Here is a 24,789-nt window from a genome sequence, read left to right as displayed (position 1 = left end):
CAGGTCATGATCTCACGGTCCGTGAGTTCGAGCCCCGTGTCGGGCTCTGTGCTGACAGCTCAGAGCCTGGAGCCTGTTTCAGATTCTGTGTCTCCCTCTCTCTCTGCCCCTCCCCTGTTCATGCTCTGTCTCTTTCTGTCTCAAAAATAAATAAACGTTAAAAAAAAATTAAAAAAAAAAAAAACCACAAGGCTTATATAGAGTTGGGGACTCCAAGCTTAAAACTTGGTGGGTGACATATATATAAAAAAAAGATAAGATCCTAATAAAAATAGTAGCACAGTTTCACACATGTTAAATGGTTAAGGAGTATATAAGTACTATAATAAAGATGGCATTTTATCTTGAAAATAAATCTTATTTGCTGTGGGAGTGTGTGTCAGGGTTGCAACCTGTGAGTTACTGTGCAGTGCTGGCCCAGGGATTTACCTGAAATTGGATGAACAGTTGTTAACACAACAGGTGTGGATGGGTATGAATCATAACATTTAGGAAAAGCTGAAGGCTGAAATGTGTGTATTTTGTGTATTTCTGTGTGGTTCATTTGATCTGGGTGCAATTTTCTGTTCTCACCTAGTGTTTCTCATGGACAAAATTGAGCATAAACAAACATGAAATTTGTGTTATGCTAATATTGTTCCCTAACACATCATTGCATTGGAACAAATTTGCATTTTCAAAATGTTATAGCAGAACTGTGTGTATATTTTTTGGTGTACCTGTGTATGCATTTCTGTTGTTTATATACCCAGTCGTGAAAATGATGCGCATATGTTTAGTTTTGGACATGATGACAACACTTTTGCAAAGTGATTATGCCTGTTTTTTGTAATTACCGCCAGTATGTGCAAGTTTCAGTTGCTTCACATTATTTGCCAACACTTGTTATTGTCAGTCTTTTTATTAATAATTTTAACCATTTTGGTAGGTGTGTAGTCATGCTTCATATGGGTATTTGCATTTTCCCTATCATTAACAAGATTAACAAACCCCTTTTCATATGTTTATTGTTCATTTTGCTATCTTTTGTGAATGGTCTACTTAAGTTTCTTGTCCTTTTTTTTTTTTTTTTGGATTCTCTTTCATCTTACTGATTTTAGGAGGTCTCTCTATCTAGATATGGTTCCTTTGTTGGATATATGAATAACATACATTTTTTTCCCACTCTGGGGCATGCTTTTCCAAATGATAATCTTTTCAGTATATCTTATGGTTAATGCTCTTTGTGCCTATTAAAATGGTTTTCAGCTCCAGAGTCATAAAGTTGTCCTACTTTATTATTTGTTAAAAACTTTTAATTTTGCTTTTCACATTTACACGTGTAATCCATACTGCAGTTTGCAAAATTTCACATGAATCAGCATTTTACTGTGTCTCCATTCTTGGCACTCCAGTCTAAACCACCCTCGTTTTTTGCCTAGATTATTCTAATGGTCCCCTTAATCAACCTATCTGCATTCAAACTTGTCCCTTTTGAAGATTATTTTTATAAAATGCATATCATGTCATTACCCTTCATTGGCTTTTCATTTCTTTCATAATAAAAAGTGGGAGATCCCTAATGAGACTCAGAAGTTGTAAATTACTTGACCACTGCCTGTTTTCCACTCATTTTTTAGAAGTCTTTCATTCTTTGGCTACTGGTTCCTTGTAGCTCAGGGCCCCCATATAATAATTCCTCTGCGTAGGAAGTTGTCTCTTGCCATCTCCAGCTCACTTTTAGCCTTTTATCTTAAATGTCAGTTTTTCAGCAAATATTGATCACCTATTATATATCATGCCTTGAACAAGGAGCTTGAATAGAAGCAAAGTTCCCTGTCCTCATGGAGCTTACTTACATGGTAGTGGCAATGCAGGTAATAAACAATAAATTAATCAATTATCTAGTATGTTAGAAGGTGATAAGTGATATGAGAAGAAAAAAAGAGAATAGAGTGAGGGTATCAGGAATGTCCGATTCCTTTGCAGTTTCACAAAGTACATTGCAGGGTACTTTGCACTTTTTTAGTAGGGTATTTTATTGAAAATGTGATATTTGTACAAGTTGGAAGTTGATGCAGCTATTTAGAGGAACAACCAGTTCCTCTAAGTAGAGTGCAGACTCTAAGACATAAGGCTGGAATTTACAAGAAATAGCAAGAGGACCAGTGTGGCTGGAGCAGAGTGAGTACAGGAAAGAGTGGTGAGAGATGAGGTCAAAGGTAAGGCAAAGGCAGATCATGTAAAGCTTTTGCTGGGTCTGGGGCAAAGGAATGATGTTATTTAACGTAACCTTTAAAAGTATCACTTCTGCTGTTTTGTTGAAAATAGTCTTTGGTAAGAGTAGAAGCAGGAGACCTGTTAAGAGTCTGTTTTGGTGATCCAGTTAAGGATGCATGTAGGCGTTAACCAAAGTGGTGATAATGGAGGTGCTAAGTGGATGAATTACGGATATTTTAAAATGTAGAGCACAGGGATTTGGGACAGATTGGAAATGGGTTGGGAGAGTAAGATGGAGATAACAATAAAAGAATTGAGGATGACTAAGAGGTCACTTCCTGAATAGAAGGCTTTCTTTACCTCTCAATTTATCAAGCCTCTGTTATAACACTTTCTGCCTCTGCTTGATTATACTCATCACTGTTATAATTAAATGCTGAAATATATATTATTTTGTGTTATTTGGAGTCCTTGAGGTTAGGTACTGTCTTATTTACTAAATGTAGTACTTGCATGTGGTAGCTGTTCAGTAAATATTTTTCAAATGAAGTGAGAATTGTGGTTCTTTCCATATTGTAATTAAGTAGTAGGCTAAAGGTGATTATATATTTTTCTGACTGTTTATCATAGAAATCTTCCATGTCTAGTAAAATCAAGGGAATAGTACAACACCCATTATAATACAGCAAATATCCATAGGGTCAACAATTACTAACATTTTGTCATATTTGCTTTTTCTATGTATGTATATTTTTGGGAAATTATCTGAAAATCAGTTGCAGACATCCAGCTCTTAAACTATGAAAACTTTGGCACACATCTCCTATGACCAAGAATAGTCAAACATCCTCCTGTGTAAACAACCCTAGTACTGTTATCACACCTAACAAAATTCATAATAATTATTTTATTTTCTCTCGAATTCACTTTTACAGCTGTCTCCAAATATATTATCTCTGCCCTGCCTTTGTAAGAGGAACAAAGTTTCATTTCTAGTTGAAAGGGAAAAGTATCTTTTACAGAAGAATACCAGCTAATAAATACAAATGGAATGATAAAATGGGGGTGTGGTGAATCAATATTTTGAAACCTCTGATGAAATGAGTGATTCAGGGAAGGATCATTAATGGGTCAGTCAGGTAAAAATTTACTCAAGTTGATGAAGTACCCACCTACAGATACTTAAGATCTGGAGGTTGATCTGGAAGATCTGGAGGTTGCCACCTTTAAGTTTTCATCACAAGTGCAACAGCCTGATATGATACTATGTGCTTCCTGGTGCGATGCAGTATGAAATTCAATATATCATTATGAAGTCTGTTTATCAAAAATGAGTATAATCAATGTTTACATCTAACTTCCTGTTACAGAAATACAGGACTTCGTGGGAGGACTTAAGCAACATCAGGAAACAAAAAACAAGTATAGAATATGTGGTATTCTGTAAGGCAACTGGCATGATCGCTTCAAAAAGTTAATGTCATTTAAAGAGGAAAGAAAAAGATGGGCAGGGTAAAGCTTGTATTTTGTTTTAATGCTAGTAGTTAAAGTTTGTGCAGCATTTCCTTTCAAAATTGGCTAGTAAGTTTTTCCCTTTTTTGTTACTCTATTTTTTTAAAAAAATTATCACTAATTTAGTGACTGAGAGTTTACTTATGCAGTGTTTACAGGCCATTTCAGTTATTCTTTGGATACTCACATTGTGCCAGGGATTGGGATGATCCCTTGAAGAGATCCGGATCCCTCTGTGTCCTTTTGACATGCTGCATTGGTTTTTGAGCATGTCCTTGTTCTCTAGCACAGTTTTTCCAAGTTCATTTTGAACTTTCACTGCCTTAGAACTAGAATCAGCCAGCAATAATGGCTTCTCTTTCTCTGTTCCATGTGATTGCCTTTTCTTTGAGGCATTATCTTTGAGAGGTAAGAGAATATAGAGGCAGGTGACAGTCTACCAACTTTAGCCTTTTGTCCCAGAACTGGTAAAATAAAATTTGAGAAACATCACTGGTTTAACGACCCATTATGGTATTAATATTTTAAAACTATGTGATGTATTCTTTCTTCCTGTCTTAAAAAACTCACACATACTCCATAAGAATGGATAATACTTATAACATTATTTTCAAACTGCATAGTTTTAAAGGACACACTCACATACATGATAGATAATGTTTTGAGATGCCATAAGAGCATGGATTCTTGTTATAGTCTCCTGATCTGTATGAGGTAAGCTAGGGTTTGGTCTTTTGTATTTGGAGCTAATACTCACTTGAGAATTCAGCAAAGTATATATAGTTCAGGGATGTTTTGACTGCCCAAACTTACATTATTACCATGTAGAAAACCAGATTAGAACTCAGTAGTTCAGCTTCAAGGCACATGTTTCTGTATTTAATAACTTTCTTGGTACTTGGACTTGTTGCCTAGATAAGTGAAAGTATCACAATGAAGGAAATAAAATAAGGAAAGAAGGAACTAATTAAAGATAGAAACATAACAAGGAAGTTTGTTACAAAAAATTTGCAGAACTATTTGACATAAGAAAATGAAATCCCTCCCTGCACAGGAGCTTCTGAACATGGTTTGGTATAATCTACCATGTTTTTCTTTGCATATTTCTGGGACTGATTTTTAAAATAGTCATATTATACTAATATACTGTTTTTTAGCTTGTGTTTTTACAGCTTTGTGTTTCAGCATGTCTTAATGTTTTAGCTATCTTTCCGTATTAGCCATATTTGCCGCGGTCTTATTGATTGCTGCCTGGTATTCCTGTATAGATACGTCTTTTTTGATAGGCATTTGGCCTGCTTCTGATTTTTGTAATTACCAACTGCTGAAGTGAACCATAGAGCTAGTTAGTTAACTGTATTTAGCCATTAAGGAAATTTGGGCTAAAAAAAAAAAAAAAGGAAAATTTGGGCATTTTATTCTAAGATCTTTTCCTGATAATAGACATTAGACTGATTAAAAATACTTATTTTAATCTCTTATCTGAAAGAAGGTGGTCTTTTAAATTTAGTTTTTAGAAGTTTTGCTAAAAGGAAGACCCAGAAAGCAAGAGTTATTTTATTTTTAGTCATTTAACACTCTTTCAATTTTCTTAAAACCACTTCATTGTTGAGAGCTATGTCTTTAGTTTACAGTAAGTAACATTTCTAAAGCTCATTAGATTGTAAGAATGGACAGATAAGTTCTAGTTAAGGTTTTCATTAATTTTTAAGGTTTTTAGTTGTTGGTTTTACATCATGAATTGGGAATACATACTCAGTATTCACTGCCTTATTTTTCTCTGAAAGATAGAATTAAATACTGTTCAGTTAGACTGGTAGTTTCTGTTAGCTGTTACAGTAAACAGCTGTTTTGGTTTGTTTTGAGGAAGAATGAAAAGGAAAATTTTAAAATAGTAATCTCATTTGCTTTATTCTTTTTTTAAAGAAAATAATTGCTCAACTCCTATTTCCTTGATAAGAACATTTGAAGTTATGTGAACACTACCAACACTGCCATTCCTTTCAACTGCAGTGTCCTTATCTTACTCTGTCTTGCATGGCCCAGCTCAGAAACGTTCCATGTGAAGTGTTCAACCCATCTTTTAGCTGAAACGCATCTCTTCTGAATGCCTGTAGCACTTTGTACCTTTCTTATGGGCTTATATTTTACTGTTATTTGGTCTCTGTTTAAGTCTCTGGTTGTTTAAAAAATTTAGTATTTTGAAAAAAAAATTATCAACAGAAAAATTGCATGAACTGTAAAGTAAACTGTGATTTGTCACTTTGCTTGCCTTGTGTATGTACACACACACGCATATACATAAACTTTTATTTTTGCTGACCCATTTGAGAGCAAATTGCAGGCGTCATGAATCATTTATCCTTAAATACTTCATGTATTGCCTATGAACAAGGATATTTTTCTTAAAATAACTTATTTTCTTTATTTTATATGACTATATCTAAAAACACCTAGTATACAGTTATCAGAGTGAAGAAATTTAAAATTGTTATAATGCCATTATCTCTATAATGCTGCCAGTCCATATTCAAATTCAGTACATTAAAAAAAAAATGTTTATTTATTTTTAGAGAGAGAATGCATGAGCAAGGAAGGGCCAGAGAGAGAGGGGGGGAGAGGGAATCCCAAGCAGGCTCCATGCTGTCAGCACAGAGCATGATGTGGAGCTAGATCTCAGGAACTGTGAGATTATGACCTAAGCTGAAACCAGTAGTCCTATGCTTAACCTGCTGAGCCACCCAGGTGCCCCTAAATTGAGTACATTTTTTAATATTTATTTTTATCTTAGTGTGTGTGAATGGGGGAGGGGCGGGACAGAAGATCTAAAGCAGGCCCTGCGCTGAACACAAACCCTGAGGTCATGACCTGAGCCCAAGTCAGCCGGATTAACCGACTGAGCCACCCAGGCACCCCCAAACTCAGTACATTTTTGATCTTTGGTGCCACCTAGCCTATAATTCTGTATCCCTGAAGCAGACCTCTGCTTCAATTCATACTATGGACTTTGGAAGACAGCTGACAAAATTTTATAATTTTATGAACTATTAAAATTTTGAATCCCTGCCTGTGAAGTAATAATCAGATGTATTGATGGTCAGTGTCTTTTCCTATTTCCTTTATCATTGAACTCAAGGTTCTTATCCTTTTTCTTGATGCTCTGTTTTTCTAGCAGACAGCTCTATCTCAGAGACAATACATCACAGAGATGCTAGTCTGAACTCTAATTCACTCTTCCCATCACCAAATTTACAGTGTTGTCTCATTCCAATTTTTAAGGGGTATGTTATAAAAATAACAAATATACAACTTTTGAAATAATGCACAACCCCTATGCAAAACCCCTGTAATTAAAAAAATGTCATCAAGTCCAAAATTCATAGGTATACTGAGTGAATTATACATGAGATGTCTGCAGGTGATTTTGATGACCGCTCTGCTGTTATTTTACATTCACTATTACATAATCTTTTATATTTTTATGTTTATAGCTTAGGGCGGTCCTGTTCCAGCATTTAAACGATAGTTGTTAGTACTAAAACTGAAGGACGTACTCCCAAATGAGTAACTTTGTAATGGAAGTGAAATGTAAAGAAACACCATGTAAGAAGTGAAACAGCTGCCATATTATGCCAAGATGTTAATCTAGAAGAAAACTTGTTAAAGCTTAGGTATGCCACAGTGGTTATAGATTTATATGCTGCAGGAAGGCCTCCCAGTATGTCTTAGATTTACGAGTTTTGATTCTATAATGTTTTCAGTAGCTGATTTTGGTAACTTTGATTGTTCTGTATCTGTGTTGGCATCCATTACTATCTTCAGTATTAGAACAATGATATCCCTTCATGTGCTCTTAGCCCCCCCACCCCCTTTGGATTGTCAGAGTGATACATGCTTGTAAAAATTCCTAACTTTATAAAAGTATGTTTTCAATTATGTGAAAGTCACCTCAGAGAATTAATACTAACAGTTTCTATTATGCCCTTGATCCTTTAATGACAGCTTCTGTTGTGCTCTTGATCTTTTTTCTTCGGAATCTCATTCTCTTTCTCCTCATTTGATATCTATAACCTCTTTCTCTTCCTTGAACCTTGGTACCTTTCTTTATCCTATAAATATATTCAAAGATTCCACTAAAAGAAAAACAGAAAAAAGTGATTCTTCGTAGGATCTGATAGCATACCTTCTCTTCATAGCTAAGCTTCTTGAAAAAGTAGTTTACCTTTTTTCTTTCTTCACTTCTCATTCTTTTTTTAAAATGTTTATTTGTGTGTGTGTGTGTGTCTGTGTGTGTGTGTGTGTGAGAGAGAGAGAGAGAGAGAGAGAAAGAGAGAGAGAGAGGGAGAGACAGGGAGAGAAAGTAGGGGAGGGGCAGAGAGAGGGAGACACAGAATCCGATGTAGGCTTCAGGCTCTGAGCTGTCATCACAGAGCTTGACATGGGCTAAGTCAGATGCTTAACTGACTGAGCCACCCAGGTGCCCCCTTCACTTCTCATTCTTAATCCACTGTAAACTGACTTCTGACACTCCTTTTTCCACAGTAACTGCTCTCTTTCATTTTCAGTTATTTACCTTAAAGAAAAATCTCTGATTACCAAAATAATTCAGGCATATCCTAAAACATACATATACAGAAAAATGCACGTTATTTAAATTCAGTCTTTTTTTTTTAACATTCTTTCTCTGAGATAATCTCTTTTAACCATTTGATATATATTTGTTCAGCTAATCCTATATGTTAATCTATTACTTAGCTCATACATATATATTGAAAATGAGAAATATATATATATTCTGTAATTTCACTTTCTGATTCTGTATGTTGAGATCTGTTACACTGCATTGTATAATGGAGAGCAAATTACTTAACCTCATATGGTACTTGTAAGTATGAAATGGGATAATGTACATAAAACTTAGATCAGAGTCTGATACACATGTTAAGTGTTTAGTAAATGGTAGGTTTTAAAAATAAAGAATTTTTATATTAAAATGTTACATACTCATTAGTAATTTATCAATGTAGCAAAGGATAAAGAACCTTTTTTTTTTTTCCAAGTCCTTTCTGTGTGTGTTACATTTTAGACCGCAACTTTTCATCCACTAAAATTTTGTCATGAATTTTGTTACTGAATTGTAACAATTCAGTCCTATCTTCGGGCTTCAGTTGTAATTCTAGTTCTCTTGCTGTTTCCATCGCATTACTTTCTCTACTGAAGTCTTGAACCCTCAAAATCATCCATGAAGGTTGGAATAAACTTCCTCTAAACTCCTCTTAATGTTCATATTTTGAACTCTTCCCATGAAGAATGTTTTTCTCGTGCCACAAATGTTCTTAATGGCATCTAAAATGGTGAATCCTTTCCAGAAAGTTTTCAGTTTACTTTGCTCAGATCCATCAGAGGAGCACTATCAATGGCAGCCATAGCCTTACAAAATACATTTCTTAATAAGACATGAAAACCGAAATTACTATTTGATTCATAGACTACAGAATGGATGTTGTGTTAGCAGGTGTGAAAACACCATTAGTATCATTGTACATTTCCATCAGAGAGAGCTGTTGGGTGGTCAGGTGCTTTGTCAGTGAGCAGTAAGGAGTCTTTTTTCTGAGCAGTAGGTCTCAACAGTGGTCTTAAAATATGCAGTAAACCATGATGTTAAAAGATATGCTGTCATCCAGGTTTTATTTTTTCACTTACAGAGCACAGAGTAGATTTAGCATAATTCTGAAAGGTCCTAGATTTTCAGGGCCTTTCAGAATTATGGCAAATGAGCATTAGCTTCAACTTCTAGTTATCAGATACGTTAGCCCTGAACAAGAGAATCACCCTGTCCTTTAAATCTTTGAATCCAGGCATTGACTTCTCCTCTCTAGCTATGAAAAGTCTTAGATGGCATCTTCTTGCGATAGAACACTGTGTCATTTACATTGAACATCTTTTGTTTTGTATAGCCACCTTCATGAATTATGTTACCTAGATCTGGATAACTTGCTGCAGCTTCTGCAGCATACTTGCTGCATATCCATACTTGCTGCTTCACCTTGCACTTATATTATGCAGACAGTTTTTTTCCTTAAACCTCATGAACCAACCTCTGCTAGCTTTAAACTTCTCTTCTGCAGCTTACTCACCTGTCTCAGCCTTCACAGAATTGAAGAGAGTTAGGGCTTTACTCTGGATTAGGTTTTGGATTAAGGGAATGTTGTATCTAATTTGCTTTTCTGCCCAGTCCACTAAAACTTTCTCCATATCAGCAATAAGGCTGTTTTGCTCTCTTCTCATTCATGCATTCATTAGAGTAGCACTTTTCATTTCCTTCAAGAACTTTTCCTTTGCATTCACAACTTGGCTGTTTGGCTCAGGAGGTCTAGCTTTCAGCCTGTCTTGCTTTCAATATGCCTTCCTCACTAAGCTTAGTCATTTCTAGCTTTGATTTAAAGGAGAGATGTATGATTCTTCCTTTCACTTGAACACTTAGAGGTCATTATTGGGTTATCAATGAGCTTAATTTCAGTATTGTTGTGTCTCAGGGAATAGGGAGGCCCAAGAGGAGGGAGAGAGGTGGAGGAGGGGAACAGCTGGTCAGTGAAACAGTCAGAACACACACAACATTGATTCACTTTGCTGTCTTATGTGGGTACAGTTTGTGGTGCCCCTAAACAATTACAGTAGTAGCACCAAAGATCACTGATCACAGTTCACCGTAACAAATATAATAATAAAGTTTAAAATATTGCTAGAATTACCAAAATGTGACACAGAGATATGAAGTGAGCAAATGCTAGTGGGAAAATGGCACCAGTAGACTTACTTGATGCAGAGTTGCCACAAACCTTCAGTTTGGAAAAACAAAACACACACACAGTCTCTGTGGAGCACAATAAAACAAAGTGCAATAAAATGAGGTGTGCCAATACTTTTCTGACTACTTGACCCAGCCCTATATATTAGGAGTTTTTCCATTGTTCTTGGCCCTGTGAGAGTTCTGGGAATTGTTCTACTTGCTTCTTTCCAAGGTTCTTTCCCCATGTTTCCTTGTATGTATGACTGATCAGAAATAATCTGAAGAGGAGGATTATCCAGATCTGTGAAGCTCTCTCTACGGAGCTCTCTTCTCCCTGGTACTCTTACCTGTGAATTTTAGACACCCTGGATTTCCTGAGTTCTCATCTTTCTCCTTACCTTAGATTGTTGGGCTTTCTTTATTTATCCAACTCCCTCTGCTGCAGCCTGGAAACCTTTTCCAGGCAGTAGCTGGGTCATTTATGGGACTCACTTCATTTGTTTTTCTTCTCACAAGGATCACTGTTTTTGCTCAGTCTTTGTTCAATATCTAAAAATCATTTTTTTCTTGTTTGTCTAGTTCTCTAGTTTTAAGGCAGGAGAGTTCTGTCCTGGTTGGAAACCATTGCATATATATAGAAAGCTGTTGGTATTCTAAAATACTATTAATTATCTTGTGTGCCTGAATATTGAGGTGTGGCCATCCCAAAAGGCTTATATTTGAGACCTTCTAAAGTTACTCCTATTACAGGGTATTTTCTAAATTATTTATCACACAAATGACTGTTTAAGAACACATTGGCTTGAAATGCCCTTAGTGCAAGTTTGGGTGTTTATAGAAGATGCAGCGAGTGTAGAATTAAACACAGATTAAATAATCATGGTTGAATATGACCTTAAAAATTGTCAAGTGTTGGATATTATATACAAGTTCTTTTTGAAAGATTAGAAAGTATACTTGGGGCACCTGGGTGGCTCAGTTGGTTAGGCATCCAACTCTTGATTTCGGCTCAGGTCATGATCCCAGGATCGTGGGATCAAGCCCCACATCAGGTTCCATGCTGAGTGTGGAGACTGCTTGAGATTCATTCTCCCTCTCCCTCTCCCTCTCCCTCTCCCTCTCCCTCTCCCTCTCCCTCTCCCTCTCCCTCTTTTTCTCTTTCCCTGTGCCTCTCCCCTGCTCATGCTCTCTTTCTAAAGAATGACATGAAAAAATCAAAGGTACACTGATGAGTATTAGTAAGTGGTTATATAATAAAGATTATAATGGGTACTTACAGAACAAATGGAAGAAATTGTCTATTATGTGAATTAGTACTAATAGTGATTTGAGATAAAATATCAGGTGACATTTAATACACGAACTAAAAAAATGCAGCATCTAGGAGCACCTGGGTAGCTCAGTCAATTGAGCATCTGACTCTTTTTTTTTTTTTAAGTTTGTTTATTTATTTTGAGAGCGAGAGAGCACGCAGGAGGGGCAGAGAGAAGGAGAGAGAGAGAGAGAGAGAAAGAGAGAGAGAGAGAGAAAATCCCAAGCAGGCTCCACACCCTCAGCACAGAAACCAGTGTGGGGCTTGAACTCACTAACTGTGAGATCATGACCTGAGCCAAAACTGGGTAGGCTTAACCTGCGGAGCCACCCAGGCACCCCAAGAGTCTGAGTCTTGATTTCAGCTCTGGTCATGATTCCAGGGTCAGGGGATTGAGCCCTGCATTGGGCTCCACACTAAGCGTGGAGTCTGCTTAAGACTCTCTCTCTCCCTCTGCCCCTCTCCCCTCTTCTCTCTCTCTCTCTCTCTCTCTCTCTCTCTCTCTCTCTCTCTAAAATAAAACAACCAACCAAAAAAGTGCAGCATCTAAACAACTTAGAAGTGAAATTGATATTTGAGGTCAATAATTAGGTGATTCAATAAGTATTATAATGATGACCCTAACATTTAAGGTGAATATGAAGACTTTGTAATTGTTTTCTTAGTGTGTGAGTGGAATAAAATATTTTCAACATATTATTTTAATAATATGTGTTGTTAAATGTATGTATTAATTGAGTCAATTTAAAATGGATATTTGGTTATTTATCTTCTTATAAGCTTAGGGGCACCTGGGTGGCTCAGTCAGTTAAGTGCCCGACTTTGGCTTAGGTCATGATCTCACGGTTCGTGAGTTTAAGCCCCATATTAGGTTCTGTGCTCATAGCTCAGAGTGTGGAGCCTGCTTCAGATTCTGTGTCTCCCTCCCTCTCTCTCTCTGCTCCTCCCCTGCTCGTGCTTTGTCTCTGTCTCTTAATAATAAATAAAATGTTAAAAAAATTTATATTCTTGGGGCGCCTGGGTGGTTCAGTCAGTTAAGTGTCTGACTTCGGCTCAGGTCCTGATAATCATGGTCTGTGAGTTCGAGCCCTGTGTTGGGCTCTGTGCTGACAGCTCAGAGCCTAAAGCCTGCTTCAGATTCTGTGTCTCCCTCTCTCTCTGGCCCTCCCCATTCATGCTCTGTCTCTCTCTGTATCAAAAATAAATAAACATTAAAAAAAATTTATATTCTTATAAGCTTATATTTGATCTGGCAAAACTGTTTTATATAGTTTTTACTGGGAAAATGGGGTATTTTCAGGGTCATTTCAGAACTCTTTAATTTTGTAATCTATAATTTAGATATCAGAAAGGCTGTTCATTAATTCAGCAAATATGTATTGAGCCCCTTTTACATTCTGGTCACCAGATGCTAGGGATAAAGTGGTAAATACATGAGAAGTTCTTAAGTCGTGCCTCAGTGGAGCTTAGAATCCAATGAATTCAGAAATCGAAGTATAGGAATTTTATAAGTAGAAGGATTTAGAAACCACTGAAATTTTTTGTTTTATAAAAGGGGAAATTGAGACCCCCCCCCCACTCCCTTCAAAAAGAAAATGACTATTTAAACTCACATATCCTGTTTATGACTCTTAGTATAGTGATTTCAATCTCCACGGTTATGAATGACGTCTGCCAAACTTAGGAGTGTGTTCTCTCCGGGCTAGACTATTTTAGATATAATAAAATCTCAAATAAATTTCAGAACACTGAGAGAGAAACCGGCTCAAGAGTTTCACACACCTCTTTATTTTCTTTCATAGAATGCAGTTCCTAGTCAGTACTTAGATATTATCTACATTGTTTGCAGTATTTTTCCTAAAAATGATAAACTTTATTTGAGGAGTCATTAGCCTTGAGTGGGCTTTACTCTTTCATATTGAGAGCAAAGATTGTTGGGGTGGTAGGATTGGAAGAAGGGGCTACTCTCAGTCTCAAACCAAACATGTAATTTCTAGACTATTTATTCTGCACAGGGGAGAGGATATGGTGGCCCATAATGAAATTTACTTCTACCCACCCCAGGCCTTACAGCTACATGTATATATGCATATAGATTTATAGCTATAAGTGACATTTATTGAGCACTTAACAAAGTTGGCAGTATTTTTTAGTGCTGTGCACGTATTATTTAATTTAATCCTTGCAATAGTCCTGTTCGACTGTTTAAGGTCAACTTTCACTAGATCTGTCTCAGGTATATCCTGTTAGACTCAAAACAGAAGGCTATCAGCTGATAGCTAATCAGTAATAATAATGATGCTTATTAGGTGATAGATGTAAGTGATATACATATATTAACTCTTTCTCATAACCCTCATAGTGAAAGTTGCTTGATGCAGCCCACAATACTTGAAACATTAGGAATAGGAGTTGGGGTATAAGAGGCATATGGGAACAGTTTAGTAATTTGAATTTGAGGTTATTCATAATACCTGTAGACCATGAGGAAACCTTGTGGACAGAAATTCCAGGTAGTTCTCTTCTTTGCTGTACATTTTTATTTTATTTATTTATTTATTTATTTTAAAACTTTTAGTTTTTTTTTTTTTTTTTTTTTTTTTGAGACAGAGCATGAACCGGGAAGGGGCAGAGAGAGAGAGAGGGAGACACAGAATCTGAAGCAGGCTCCAGGCTCTGAGCTGTCAGCACAGAGCCTGATGTGGGGCTCGAACTCACGGACCGTGAGATCATGACCTGAGCTGAAGTCAGACGCTCAACCAACTGAGCCACTCAGGTGCCCCTTTACTGTACATTTTTAAAGGGAGGCAGCAAGCTTATGAGACTGAAAGCAGGTTGCATCCCTCTGTCTTGTCCCCTGTCAGCCTGTCAAGCTCTGTTTTCAGTGATCTTGAGGACAAGACATGAATTCACAAAGTTAGGCTACTTCTAAATTTAAAACTAAGTCTTCTTGAGGAGTTTGAAATGCTACATAGTTATAATTATCTTTTTGTGGTGGTAATTTTTTAATTTTTATTTTTGTAAGGGATTAGTGAAGTGAATTTATTAGTAGGGCACTAAAGTTAAAATCTGGCTTCATTGGTAAATTTTTTTTTTTTTTTTAGTAAAGTGAGAAGAGGTAAGTTTTAGAAATAATATTTTAGATAGACCATTTTGTTCTTCCTTCTCCCCTTCTCAAATAAACCACATGGAATATTCCATTCATTACTGCCTGAGAAAGTCATTACTTTGCAAGCTGCAGTTGCTGAAATGGTTTAGTGGAAGAAATGTTTGCTTGCATTTTTTTTTAGTGATTTTTTTTTTTTGGTAGTTGTTTTTTTGAATATCCAAACTGTAGCAAGAAGAAGCAGATTTAAATTTATATCGGGGAAACCTCTTTGTTGAACATTTCATCAGATGACTCCTTGTCAACCTTATATCTTGGAAAGAGGGATTAATGAAATAGCATCTGAAGCAGCAGTGAACTCTTGTGGAATAAACTCTGACATCTTCCACGGTGTTTTGTGGGATAATTTCAAGTTCTTCAGATTCAGATTACATAAAGAAGATTGTAGGACACGTGACACATTCTGGTTTCTTGTATTTCAGATATAGAAAAATTGATACCTCTAAGAATGGATCCTGGAGAGATCTTGTTACAGTTATAACTTTTTATCTATGGTTTTATCTCACAACTTTATTTTTAATTTTATTTTTAATTTTTTTATTCATAGAGGAATTTAAAATAGTTTGCAATAAACTGCTTTATGTATAAAATATTGTAATGGTAAAGTAATGGATTGCCTGTGCATTGTAACCACAAAGGTAAGATATAGTATGCTTTCTCCATTTCGTTGTTAGTGACAGAATGTGAGAGACCTTTTTGTTCATAATGTATTTTGAAAACAAAGTGTAACATTGTTCTATATTTGAAAATAGATATTTGAAACCATGTGATGCTTAAGTTATATCCTTTTAGAAAGGTAATATTCTGAAATGTGTTTTAGATACCTAAAAATAGTATATTGAATGGATATTTTTTTTCTCTGAGATCTCTAGGAAGCTTTTTTCCCTAGCAGCACAGATTTAAAAGGCCTTGATTATATTTAAATCTTGTAAATATATTCTGAAAGTTCTCCCCCTCTACTTTATTTTCTGCCCTAACATGTCATACTGGTTTAAAGTATAACTCATTTTGAGAACATTTTCTGGACTCTTCCATCAATTGCAAATATTTTTTCCAAGAATTAGAAAATAGTCCAGTTTTAATTGTGTTGCCTTTGGAAAGATGCTGATTTGGATTTAAAGTGATTAAACTTGTACAAGTCCTCCTTAAGGAAGTATGTGTTTTAAAGTCTGTTTTGCTCATTGTCCTCAAAGTACAGCATACTCTATTTAATCTCTAAGTTTGGTTTATTTCTGAGCACCAATTTGTGGACATTGTGTGATTGTGTAAGATTCCGGATGCTTACATTTTCAATTTATACATTGGTTTTTATGGAATAATTTACTTTGTTATTTCTGTGCACTTGACAGTGATTGTTAGACAAAATTACTGAATTTTAAAATTATGTTCAGTAATAAGAGTAAGTGAATTTGTAGACTCTTAAAGTATGCTATTCCTGTATAGTGAACTATTTCTCACAAAAGGATAAGTGAGAAATTTATGAAAATTAGTTTTGTTTGCTTGTTGCTCACAGAGTTAAAGTTCGAACAGTAGGAGCTTTAATCAGATACAAACATATCCATTATCTGGTCCTGTCCTCTTCATAAGGGGATGTCTTCTGTGTACCCCTAAGTAAAATGTCTTATTAAATATTCTTAAAGAATATGTAGAGAGCAGTAAGCCTGAAAAACAGGCTTTGGGTTTTTTTTCCCTCCATGAGTTCTTTTCATGGTTGTCTGTGGTTCGTTCTCCTTGTGATTTACCTTTATCACCTCATTCATTTGGTTTTTATTTCTGTTATTTTAGCCAGGTTATTTGAAATGATCTCTCTCCTCTTTCAGTCCTATCCTTCTTAATAAAAAGTTTTTGCATTTGACCCTTTTTAAGCAAAAGAGAGCTGCTATTGTCAAAAAAAAGTTGTGTAGAATCAATACCATAAAGTTTTTATAAATTTTCATTATGTAACTGTTAAAGCAAAAATAGAAAAAGATGTAGGTTGGAAATTAGGAAGCCTAAAATATTATTTGTAGTTACTTTTGAAAGAGCTAAATTAAAATAATTTCTTCTGTTATTAGAAATAAAACCCTTTGAACATTTAACTAGTGACTATAGCAGGAAGAGGAAAATTCTTAATTTTCAACTAAATTGCTACAGTGTTTTCTCTCTTGGATCTTTTTTCTGATCTTTATACGGTTTTATATGTGGTTATAAAGTCTGACATATCGTTGATGTAATTCTATCATGTTAATACTAAAACACCTTTCCAAGTGAGATTTTTTTTCATCATCCGCCTCTCCTCTCTCCCACTTGTGTAGGCACGGTGAGCTAGGTAGGCTTGTTGCATCATTGCTACCATGGATACCCTTAAGAACAGGCATGTGGGTTGTGCTAAAGCAATGATGATTAGCTTTCTGGTTTTTTTTCCCCCGTAACTATATGTTCTTCACAATGAAAACTCTTATTTTAAAACGTTTGCAAATGACTAGGTTGTGAGATGATGACTAAATCATCACTGCTACTGAACTGCCAAATCTTGGCCTCTGTATACAGTAGTATTAATGTCGTTTACTAATTTAAGATGATCATAAATAGCTCTACATTCTTTTTCTGATTAATACATTTTAAACACAAATGTTTGTTTTGCCTCTAAGTGAAAAAAATGTACTTCCTCTTTGAATTTTTAAAAATATTGTTCTGAATTTAGATATTTTGCAGGGGACAAGATTCTAGTGAGCATTTCCATCATAGCAGTATTTATGATTATTGTTACATGTGAAAAGCACAAAATATTATATTCAAGCTGAATAAATTACATAAAAATCTATGTATGTAATGTCTTTGTAAGAGATACTATTTTTGTGTTTGTAAATTCTTGTGTTCTAGCTTTGTAAATCTATGTCATTTGGGGTGGAGTTAATATTGTCAGGGAGCCAACAGACTAGTGTGGTTTTATCAGACTTCTTATCACCTAAAGGAAAATTAATTTGGAACATACAAGGTCCAACAAAGAGTGATTTGTTAGTATTGTTATATATGGTATGTTTTCTTTTGTTAGCAGTAAAGCACTATGTATAAACTACAGCTAAAGGCATTCATATTCTTTAGTTTAGAGGTTTCCCAGCTGTCTATTCACTTTGGAAAGAAGGGAGTTGCATAACTTTAGTACCAGAATTTCTTGCAGTGGAGTCATGTCTTTCCCATCTTTTGTTATACTGCTTCTTTATGAAATATAAAGGGATTTTCTCTATCTCTATTCCTTTAGGACCATTTAGCAGAAGTTTAGGTGGCAGGAGAAAAGCCTGAAAAGAAAAAAAAAATATCCTGTATGTTCTTGATTAGCCTTAGAAAGGAGACAAGGAACTTTCATATTTCAGGAGATTCTCTTATACTCAGTACCAGTTGTTATTTTATTATTTCACTTATGCAAAACTTGATGTCCATATTAATTGCTATTAAGGCGATATTTGAGTCAATTTATGCAGTTTTAGAGATTTCTTCAATTAAGGATTGCCAATACATATGTTTTAGGAACTACAAATCACGTTTTCATTATTTTTGTTAACAGGTTTTTTTTTTCAATTCTTTTGAGGCATTTCCTCCTTTGAGATCTTAATGCATAATAATGTCCTCTGTTTGCAAGTTCTTACCACCAAATCTTACCGTCCCTTCAGATTCCACCTTAACACACGACTTCCTCAAGAAAGCCTTCCTTAATGCCCAAGATTAAATAAGTTTCCTCTACTTCTGTAAGTCTTTGTAACACATGCAGTATCATATATTTGTGTGGTTATTAATGTATGTTTCTCTCACTGGATGATAATGTTTACAAGTTAAGATTTTTTTCCTGCAGGGTGTCTTGGATGCCCAACCAATTGTCTGAATATCTGCTGACAGTGGATACTCAGTAAATAATTGTTGAATGAATGAAGCTTTGGCACAGATGTTCCAAACTTGTGGATTTAAAAAGTACATATATATTTTTTTACTTTATAATAGATTTTAAGTCCTATTTTGAATATGGTTATATGTTGACAACCTGGAAAATTGTTACTAAAATTTATCTTTCTATATTTATAATGGATTCAAAAGCATCCAGAAAGTGGCCTATCTCCCCAGTGTTTTCCACCTTCTTTTTCTTAGTTTATCATGGGGATATAATGTATCATTATGTCTTGATACTTACTTGACTACTAGTCACTTATAAATATTTGACTGATTTTATATGTAAAGTGCATTTTCTTTGTGCTTTATACCTAATTTGGGAGAGACAGATCCTTTTCCATTTTATAGGACTTAACTTCTGTCTTTAGGCTGAAAATGTTAACTAACAACTTTAGCACTGTCCAATAGAACTTTATGCAATGATAGAAATGTTGTATATTGTCCAATCCACTAGCACATGAAATGTGGCCAATTTGACAGAGGAACTTAATTTTAATTTTAAATGATTTAAACAGACTTAGATTATTGATCTGTAACAACTTTTCTCATATAATGGCCAACCCTTCACTTATTTACTCCCCCTGAATTTTTTAAACATTTTTCTTGAGTGGGTAATAAACTCACATATTTGTCAAAATAAACTCAGGAATCAAAACTATCACTAAAGAGTTTATTTAGCTATGTCTCACTTCTGTCCTTTCTCCCCTAGTCCCCATAAGACACTTTTTATTTGTTTCTATTTATCTTGAATGTTTTTATTTCTCCCTTACGCAACAGGTTGTGTGATTTTCAGGTTTTTACAATCTTATACCCCTTGCTGGTTTTACTTATAATACCCTGAAGTTCTCCATTTTAGTACACAAAACTTCTCCTCATTCATTTTTACAGAACTACATTATTTATTGTGCGGATATATCATGGTTTCTTTAACTGAATGTGAACTTTTAATTAAATGTCGTATAACAACTGGTTCTGATTGGAGAAAGGTAAAAGACAGATCCACACCTAATACTGTATATCATGAGAAATTCCAAATATTCACAAGATATAAATGTATTTTTGCTGGGCACTGAAGTTCTTTATTTTACTGTTATAAACTGTGCTTCAGTAAACACCTTTGTATGTATGTCATGTTTGTGCAGGTACATCTGTATGACACAGGATTGATGCTTTAGAGAGTAAATGCATTTGTAATTTTAGTAACTATTGCCAGACTCTGCTCCATTGAAATTGTGCCATTTTGCATTCCCACCAGCAATGAATCAGAGTGATTGTATCCTTGCAACTTTGTTGATGGAATGTATTTTCAAATTTTTGCATTTTTGCCCATTTGTTGGGTGAGAGATGGTATATAAGTGTGGTTTTAATTTGCATTTCTCATATATTCAAGCAAGATTTATTATATTTTATAGTTTTTCTGTTGGGCTGTTGGTCTTTCTCTTAATTTTTAGGAGCTCTTTACATAATAAGGAGATTAGTCTTAATCTGTGGGCGGTCTGTGATATGAGTTGCAGGGTTGTCTCCCCTCCCTTTCCTTTCCCTCCCTCCTCCTTATCTCCCCCCCCCCCTTCTGTAGAATTTCACTTAAAAAGTTTTGCACCATTTGAAGATTATCCTGATGTACAATGTTGGAACCATTTTTCCATTGGTTACCCATTTGTTCCAGTGTTGTTTATTAAAAAAATCCATATTTACCCCCACTGAATTGAGATGCCATTTTTTGGCAAATAAATTTGTCTATTTGTGGACAGTTCTGTTTCATTGGTCTGTCCATTCATGAACCAACTTGACAATGTTTTACTTATTGAAGCTTTTTAGTTTACCTTAACATCTAATATATTCCTCTCATTGATCTCTGTTTTTGTAGCTTATCTTAAAAAGGAGGTAAGGAGGATTCTTTCCTGTTTGTTTTTCTGAATAAATCTTAGAATCAACTTACCTTGCTAAGAAAAGAAACTTACCTTGTTCTAAATAAGTATTGCACCTTAAGAAATGTTTCTAGACCGGAAGAGGGAGGCAGGAAAGCTGGTCAAGTTTATCTCTGACATACCTTCCCAACTATTTATAAATTCCTAGTAAGAGACTAGGCAGTAGTCTTGATTACTGAGCCTGGGGAGTAGAATTTCAAATTCATCTCTTAGAATTCTAAACAGTTGGTTTTGTTTAATCAAATGCACATTTTACCTGTTTCATAAATTTTCTTAGCCCTTTGCTCCATGACTTTACCAGTTGACTAAAGTTACCTGCCTTCTGACTGAATGAAATAGATTTATTTCTAGTGCCAACTCTGGTTGGTGTTGGATGCCCAGAAATCTGTCTGTATTGAGAATTCTAACAGGCTAAAGGAAAGAGTGCTGTCTTTTCTATGGCTGAGGAATTGGAGAAGTGTGAGGCACGTAGCAGAATAAGGGTATCATTTGTATTTAAAGTATTTTGAAAATCCTTACACATTATTGAATGATCACCTGATAGCATTTAAAATGACTCCGTTGTTTGGATGTCTTATAAGTTATTTAATCAGTAAACATTTGAATTATTTCTATTTTTTTCCGCTTCAAATGGTGTACTTGATGCTTAATCTCTAAACATAACCATGATTCTTATGTGAGGAATTTCTAGTTTAAAAGGTGGGCATTTTCAGTGTTTTCATAAATACTGCCACAATTTCTACTTTATCACCTTCATACTTTTCCCAGTTAAAATGCCCTATTTTACATTAACTGTATTTTCACTAATTGTTTCCCCATTTAACATCTAGAAAGCCTCATTACAGCTCCCAATCTTATGATTGATCATATTCATATTCATATTGATCATATTGATCAAATTCAATCAAATGATTGAATTTCTTTGAACTATTTCACCTTTTCTTTAATTTTTAGTATCCAGTCAGTGTTCACCTGGGATTCACCTTATTTGAGACCTTCTGAATTGGAATAATAGAAATTGCTTTCAAGTAGTACCCTTTTACAATTGGACTTTCAAATGAATGAGGATAACTAAGACTTATGTTTTTCTTATTTTGTCACTCTCAGAATTTCTTGGGGTCTGCATTCTGTACCAGTCACTCAACTGAAATTGTGTCACTTACTCTCTGAGCAGAGAGTAAAGGATGATATTTAAGAGCTCAGGCTCTGGAGACCTTTAAGGTTCTAGGCCTAAGACTTGTTTCCTGGACAAGTCACTTAATCCTTCTGTGTTTCAATATCCCCATCTCTAAAATGGGGAAAATAATGGTACCTACTTTATAGGACTGTTAAAGATTAGTTGAGCTAATACTTGTCAAATGTGTGAAATGACGACTACCACATAGTAAGACTTTACTAATTGTTAGACCTTTTTTATTTTTTTTTAGACCTTTTTAATAAGTTTTATTAAATAGTAATAATATATATAATAACCTGGTTGGACAGAACGGTCTTTTCTGAATCATTCTCTTTGTCTTTGATACTGTTGGTTTTCCCTCTTTTATAATTTCTGTTCCTTGCCTTTTTATGGGTAGTGTTCTGGTTCTTCTTATTACATAGTAGATGGTTAGATACAGCTCTATCATTACAGCATTCTGGAAATAGGAGTAAAAGGAAAATGAAAAAGGGTGAGATTTGAAGACATTTCTACTCATGCCTGTTTCTCCTTTATCTCCCTCTTCTTTTGCTGCTTGAATATTAGAGTTATGTCAATGCTTGGTCTTTGGAGACAGCTTGCTAAATTTTGGGGTTGCCAAAAGTTCATGATTGTAATAACTGGTACTTCTTTTGGTGATTAGTGTGTAGCCAGCCATCTTATATATAGATAGAGGAAAAGGAATTGTTCATATGTGGAAATAGATACTTATTTGTGATTCCAATGTCTATTCAGCAACTATTTGTTTTAACTAGATAACTGATAGAGTGGTAGGAGATAAATCACCAGAGAAATGTTGAATTGTTGGCTTATCTTTGTTTAGGAATTACGAATAGAAAATTTAGCTTCTTTGGGTGAAACAACAGTCTTTTATTTAAATGCTCATATTTCTATGTCAGGGCACTTTTAGTTGTGCTAGGTTGTATTAAAATTGTATGTTAGCCAGCAGCTTTGAAAGGGGTGTTGTGAGACCTTTTAAAAGAAAGTCCTCGTACATAGATTTCAGATTTTTTAGATTTTTAAAGCTGAATTTTAATAGTGAATAGAAATGCTGCCCTCTGCTGTTTGCTAATTGTTTTACTGCCAGGTAAAAATGTTCAGTAACATTGAATATGTTCGTTGTCATTTGGCCTTTAGAAAAACTTGGATCCTGGAACAAAGTTTAGCTTAGTCTTAGCTTCTCACTTTTTGTGGTGAGCTTTAAGAAGTTGCTAGATTGATTCTTTATGGTTGTGTGATTCAAAGTTTGTGTTGATAGCTTATAAGCAAACTAAAAATAAATTCTGTAGGTAAAGGGGTGCCTGGATGGCTCAGTCAGTTGAGCGTCCGACTTTGGCTCAGGTGTTCATCTCACATTTCATAGGCTCTATGCTGACAACTTGGAGCCTGGAGCCTGCTTCAGATTCTTTGTCTTCCCCCCTCTCTCTTTCCCTTCCTCCCTCCCTCTCTCTCTCTCTCTCTGCCCCTTGCCCACTTGTGTGTGTGTGCACTCTCCCTCCCTCAAAAATAAATAAACATAAAAAAATTCTATAGGTAAAGATAATTTTTCTAAAATAATCATTGTTTTAATTTATCTTATGTTATTTAACGTGCTTGAAATTTTGTTTTTTTAAAGAATTTTTTTTTTAATGTTTTATTTATTTTTGAGAGCACAAGCAGGGAAGAGGTAGATAGAGGGGGACAGAGGATCCAAAGCAGACTCTGTACTGACAGCAGCAAACCCGATGTGGGGTTTGAACTTATGAACTACAAGATCATGACCTGAGCCGAAGTTTGGATGCTCAACCAACTGAGCCACCCAGGTGCCCCATATTTGAAATTTTAATCAGTATTGAATAGGGATGTAAGATCTTTGTGTGTTTACTAAAAGGTACTGCGTAAACAATGGTGATACAAATTTTAACTTGGATTTCATGGGTTGTTGTTTTTTTTTTTTTTTTTTTTTTTTTTTTTTTTACTATAAAATTGAAGGGATTAGGGGTGCCTGGGTGGCACAGTCGGTTAAGTGTCCGACTTCAGCCAGGTCACGATCTCGCGGTCCGTGAGTTCGAGCCCCGCGTCAGGCTCTGGGCTGATGGCTCAGAGCCTGGAGCCTGTTTCCGATTCTGTGTCTCCCTCTCTCTCTGCCCCTCCCCCGTTCATGCTCTGTCTCTCTCTGTCCCAAAAATAAATAAACGTTGAAAAAAAATTTTTTAAATTGAAGGGATTAGAAGAGATGATTTTTTTAACTTGTTTTATTTTTTATTTTTTTAAATTTACATCCAAATTAGCACATAGTGCAACAATGATTTCAGGAGTAGATTCCTTAGTGCCCCTCACCCATTTAGCCCATCCCCCCCAATCCCTAGTAACCCTCAGTTCTCCATATTTATGAATCTCTTATGTTTTGTCCCCCTCCCTGTTTTTATATTATTTTTGTTTCCCTTCCCTCATGTTCATCTGTTTTGTCTCTTGAAGTCGTCATATGAGTGAAGTCCTATGATTTTTGTCTTTCTCTGACTAATTTCACTTAGCATAATACCCTCCGGTTCCATCTGCATAGTTGCAAATGGCAGGATTTCATTCTTTTGGATTGCCGAGTACATGTATGTGTGTGTGTGTGTGTGTGTGTATATATATATATATATATATATATATATATATATACCTCCATTGTATATATATAGCACATCTTCTTTATCCATTCATCCATTGATGGACATTTGGGCTCTTTCCATACTTTGGCTATTGTTGATAGTGCTGTTTCGAAGGGACACATGCACCCCC

At 35.3% G+C, this 24,789-nt stretch overlaps 1 protein-coding gene across 23 annotated transcripts in view; it reads left to right on the top strand.

The window, feature by feature from the left end:
* The window catches only part of DLG1 (discs large MAGUK scaffold protein 1), a 275,437-nt gene that overhangs the window by 26,792 nt on the left and 223,856 nt on the right, over positions 1 to 24,789 (top strand). Inside the window, exon 1 of one of the 23 annotated variants that reach the window (XM_040484908.1) lies at positions 15,491 to 15,617. The exons of the other annotated variants lie outside the window; for them this stretch is intronic. Coding sequence (XP_040340842.1) covers positions 15,588 to 15,617 — 30 coding nt within the window. The 5' untranslated portion in view covers positions 15,491 to 15,587. Of the gene's footprint in view, positions 1 to 15,490; positions 15,618 to 24,789 lie in introns of those variants that run through there. 23 annotated transcript variants of the gene reach the window in all.

Source organism: Herpailurus yagouaroundi, unplaced genomic scaffold (assembly GCF_014898765.1).
Source record: "Herpailurus yagouaroundi ecotype Mexico unplaced genomic scaffold, PumYag 162, whole genome shotgun sequence".
In the NCBI taxonomy this organism is placed as follows: domain Eukaryota; kingdom Metazoa; phylum Chordata; class Mammalia; order Carnivora; family Felidae; genus Herpailurus; species Herpailurus yagouaroundi.
This window is presented reverse-complemented; position numbering and strand designations above follow the sequence as displayed.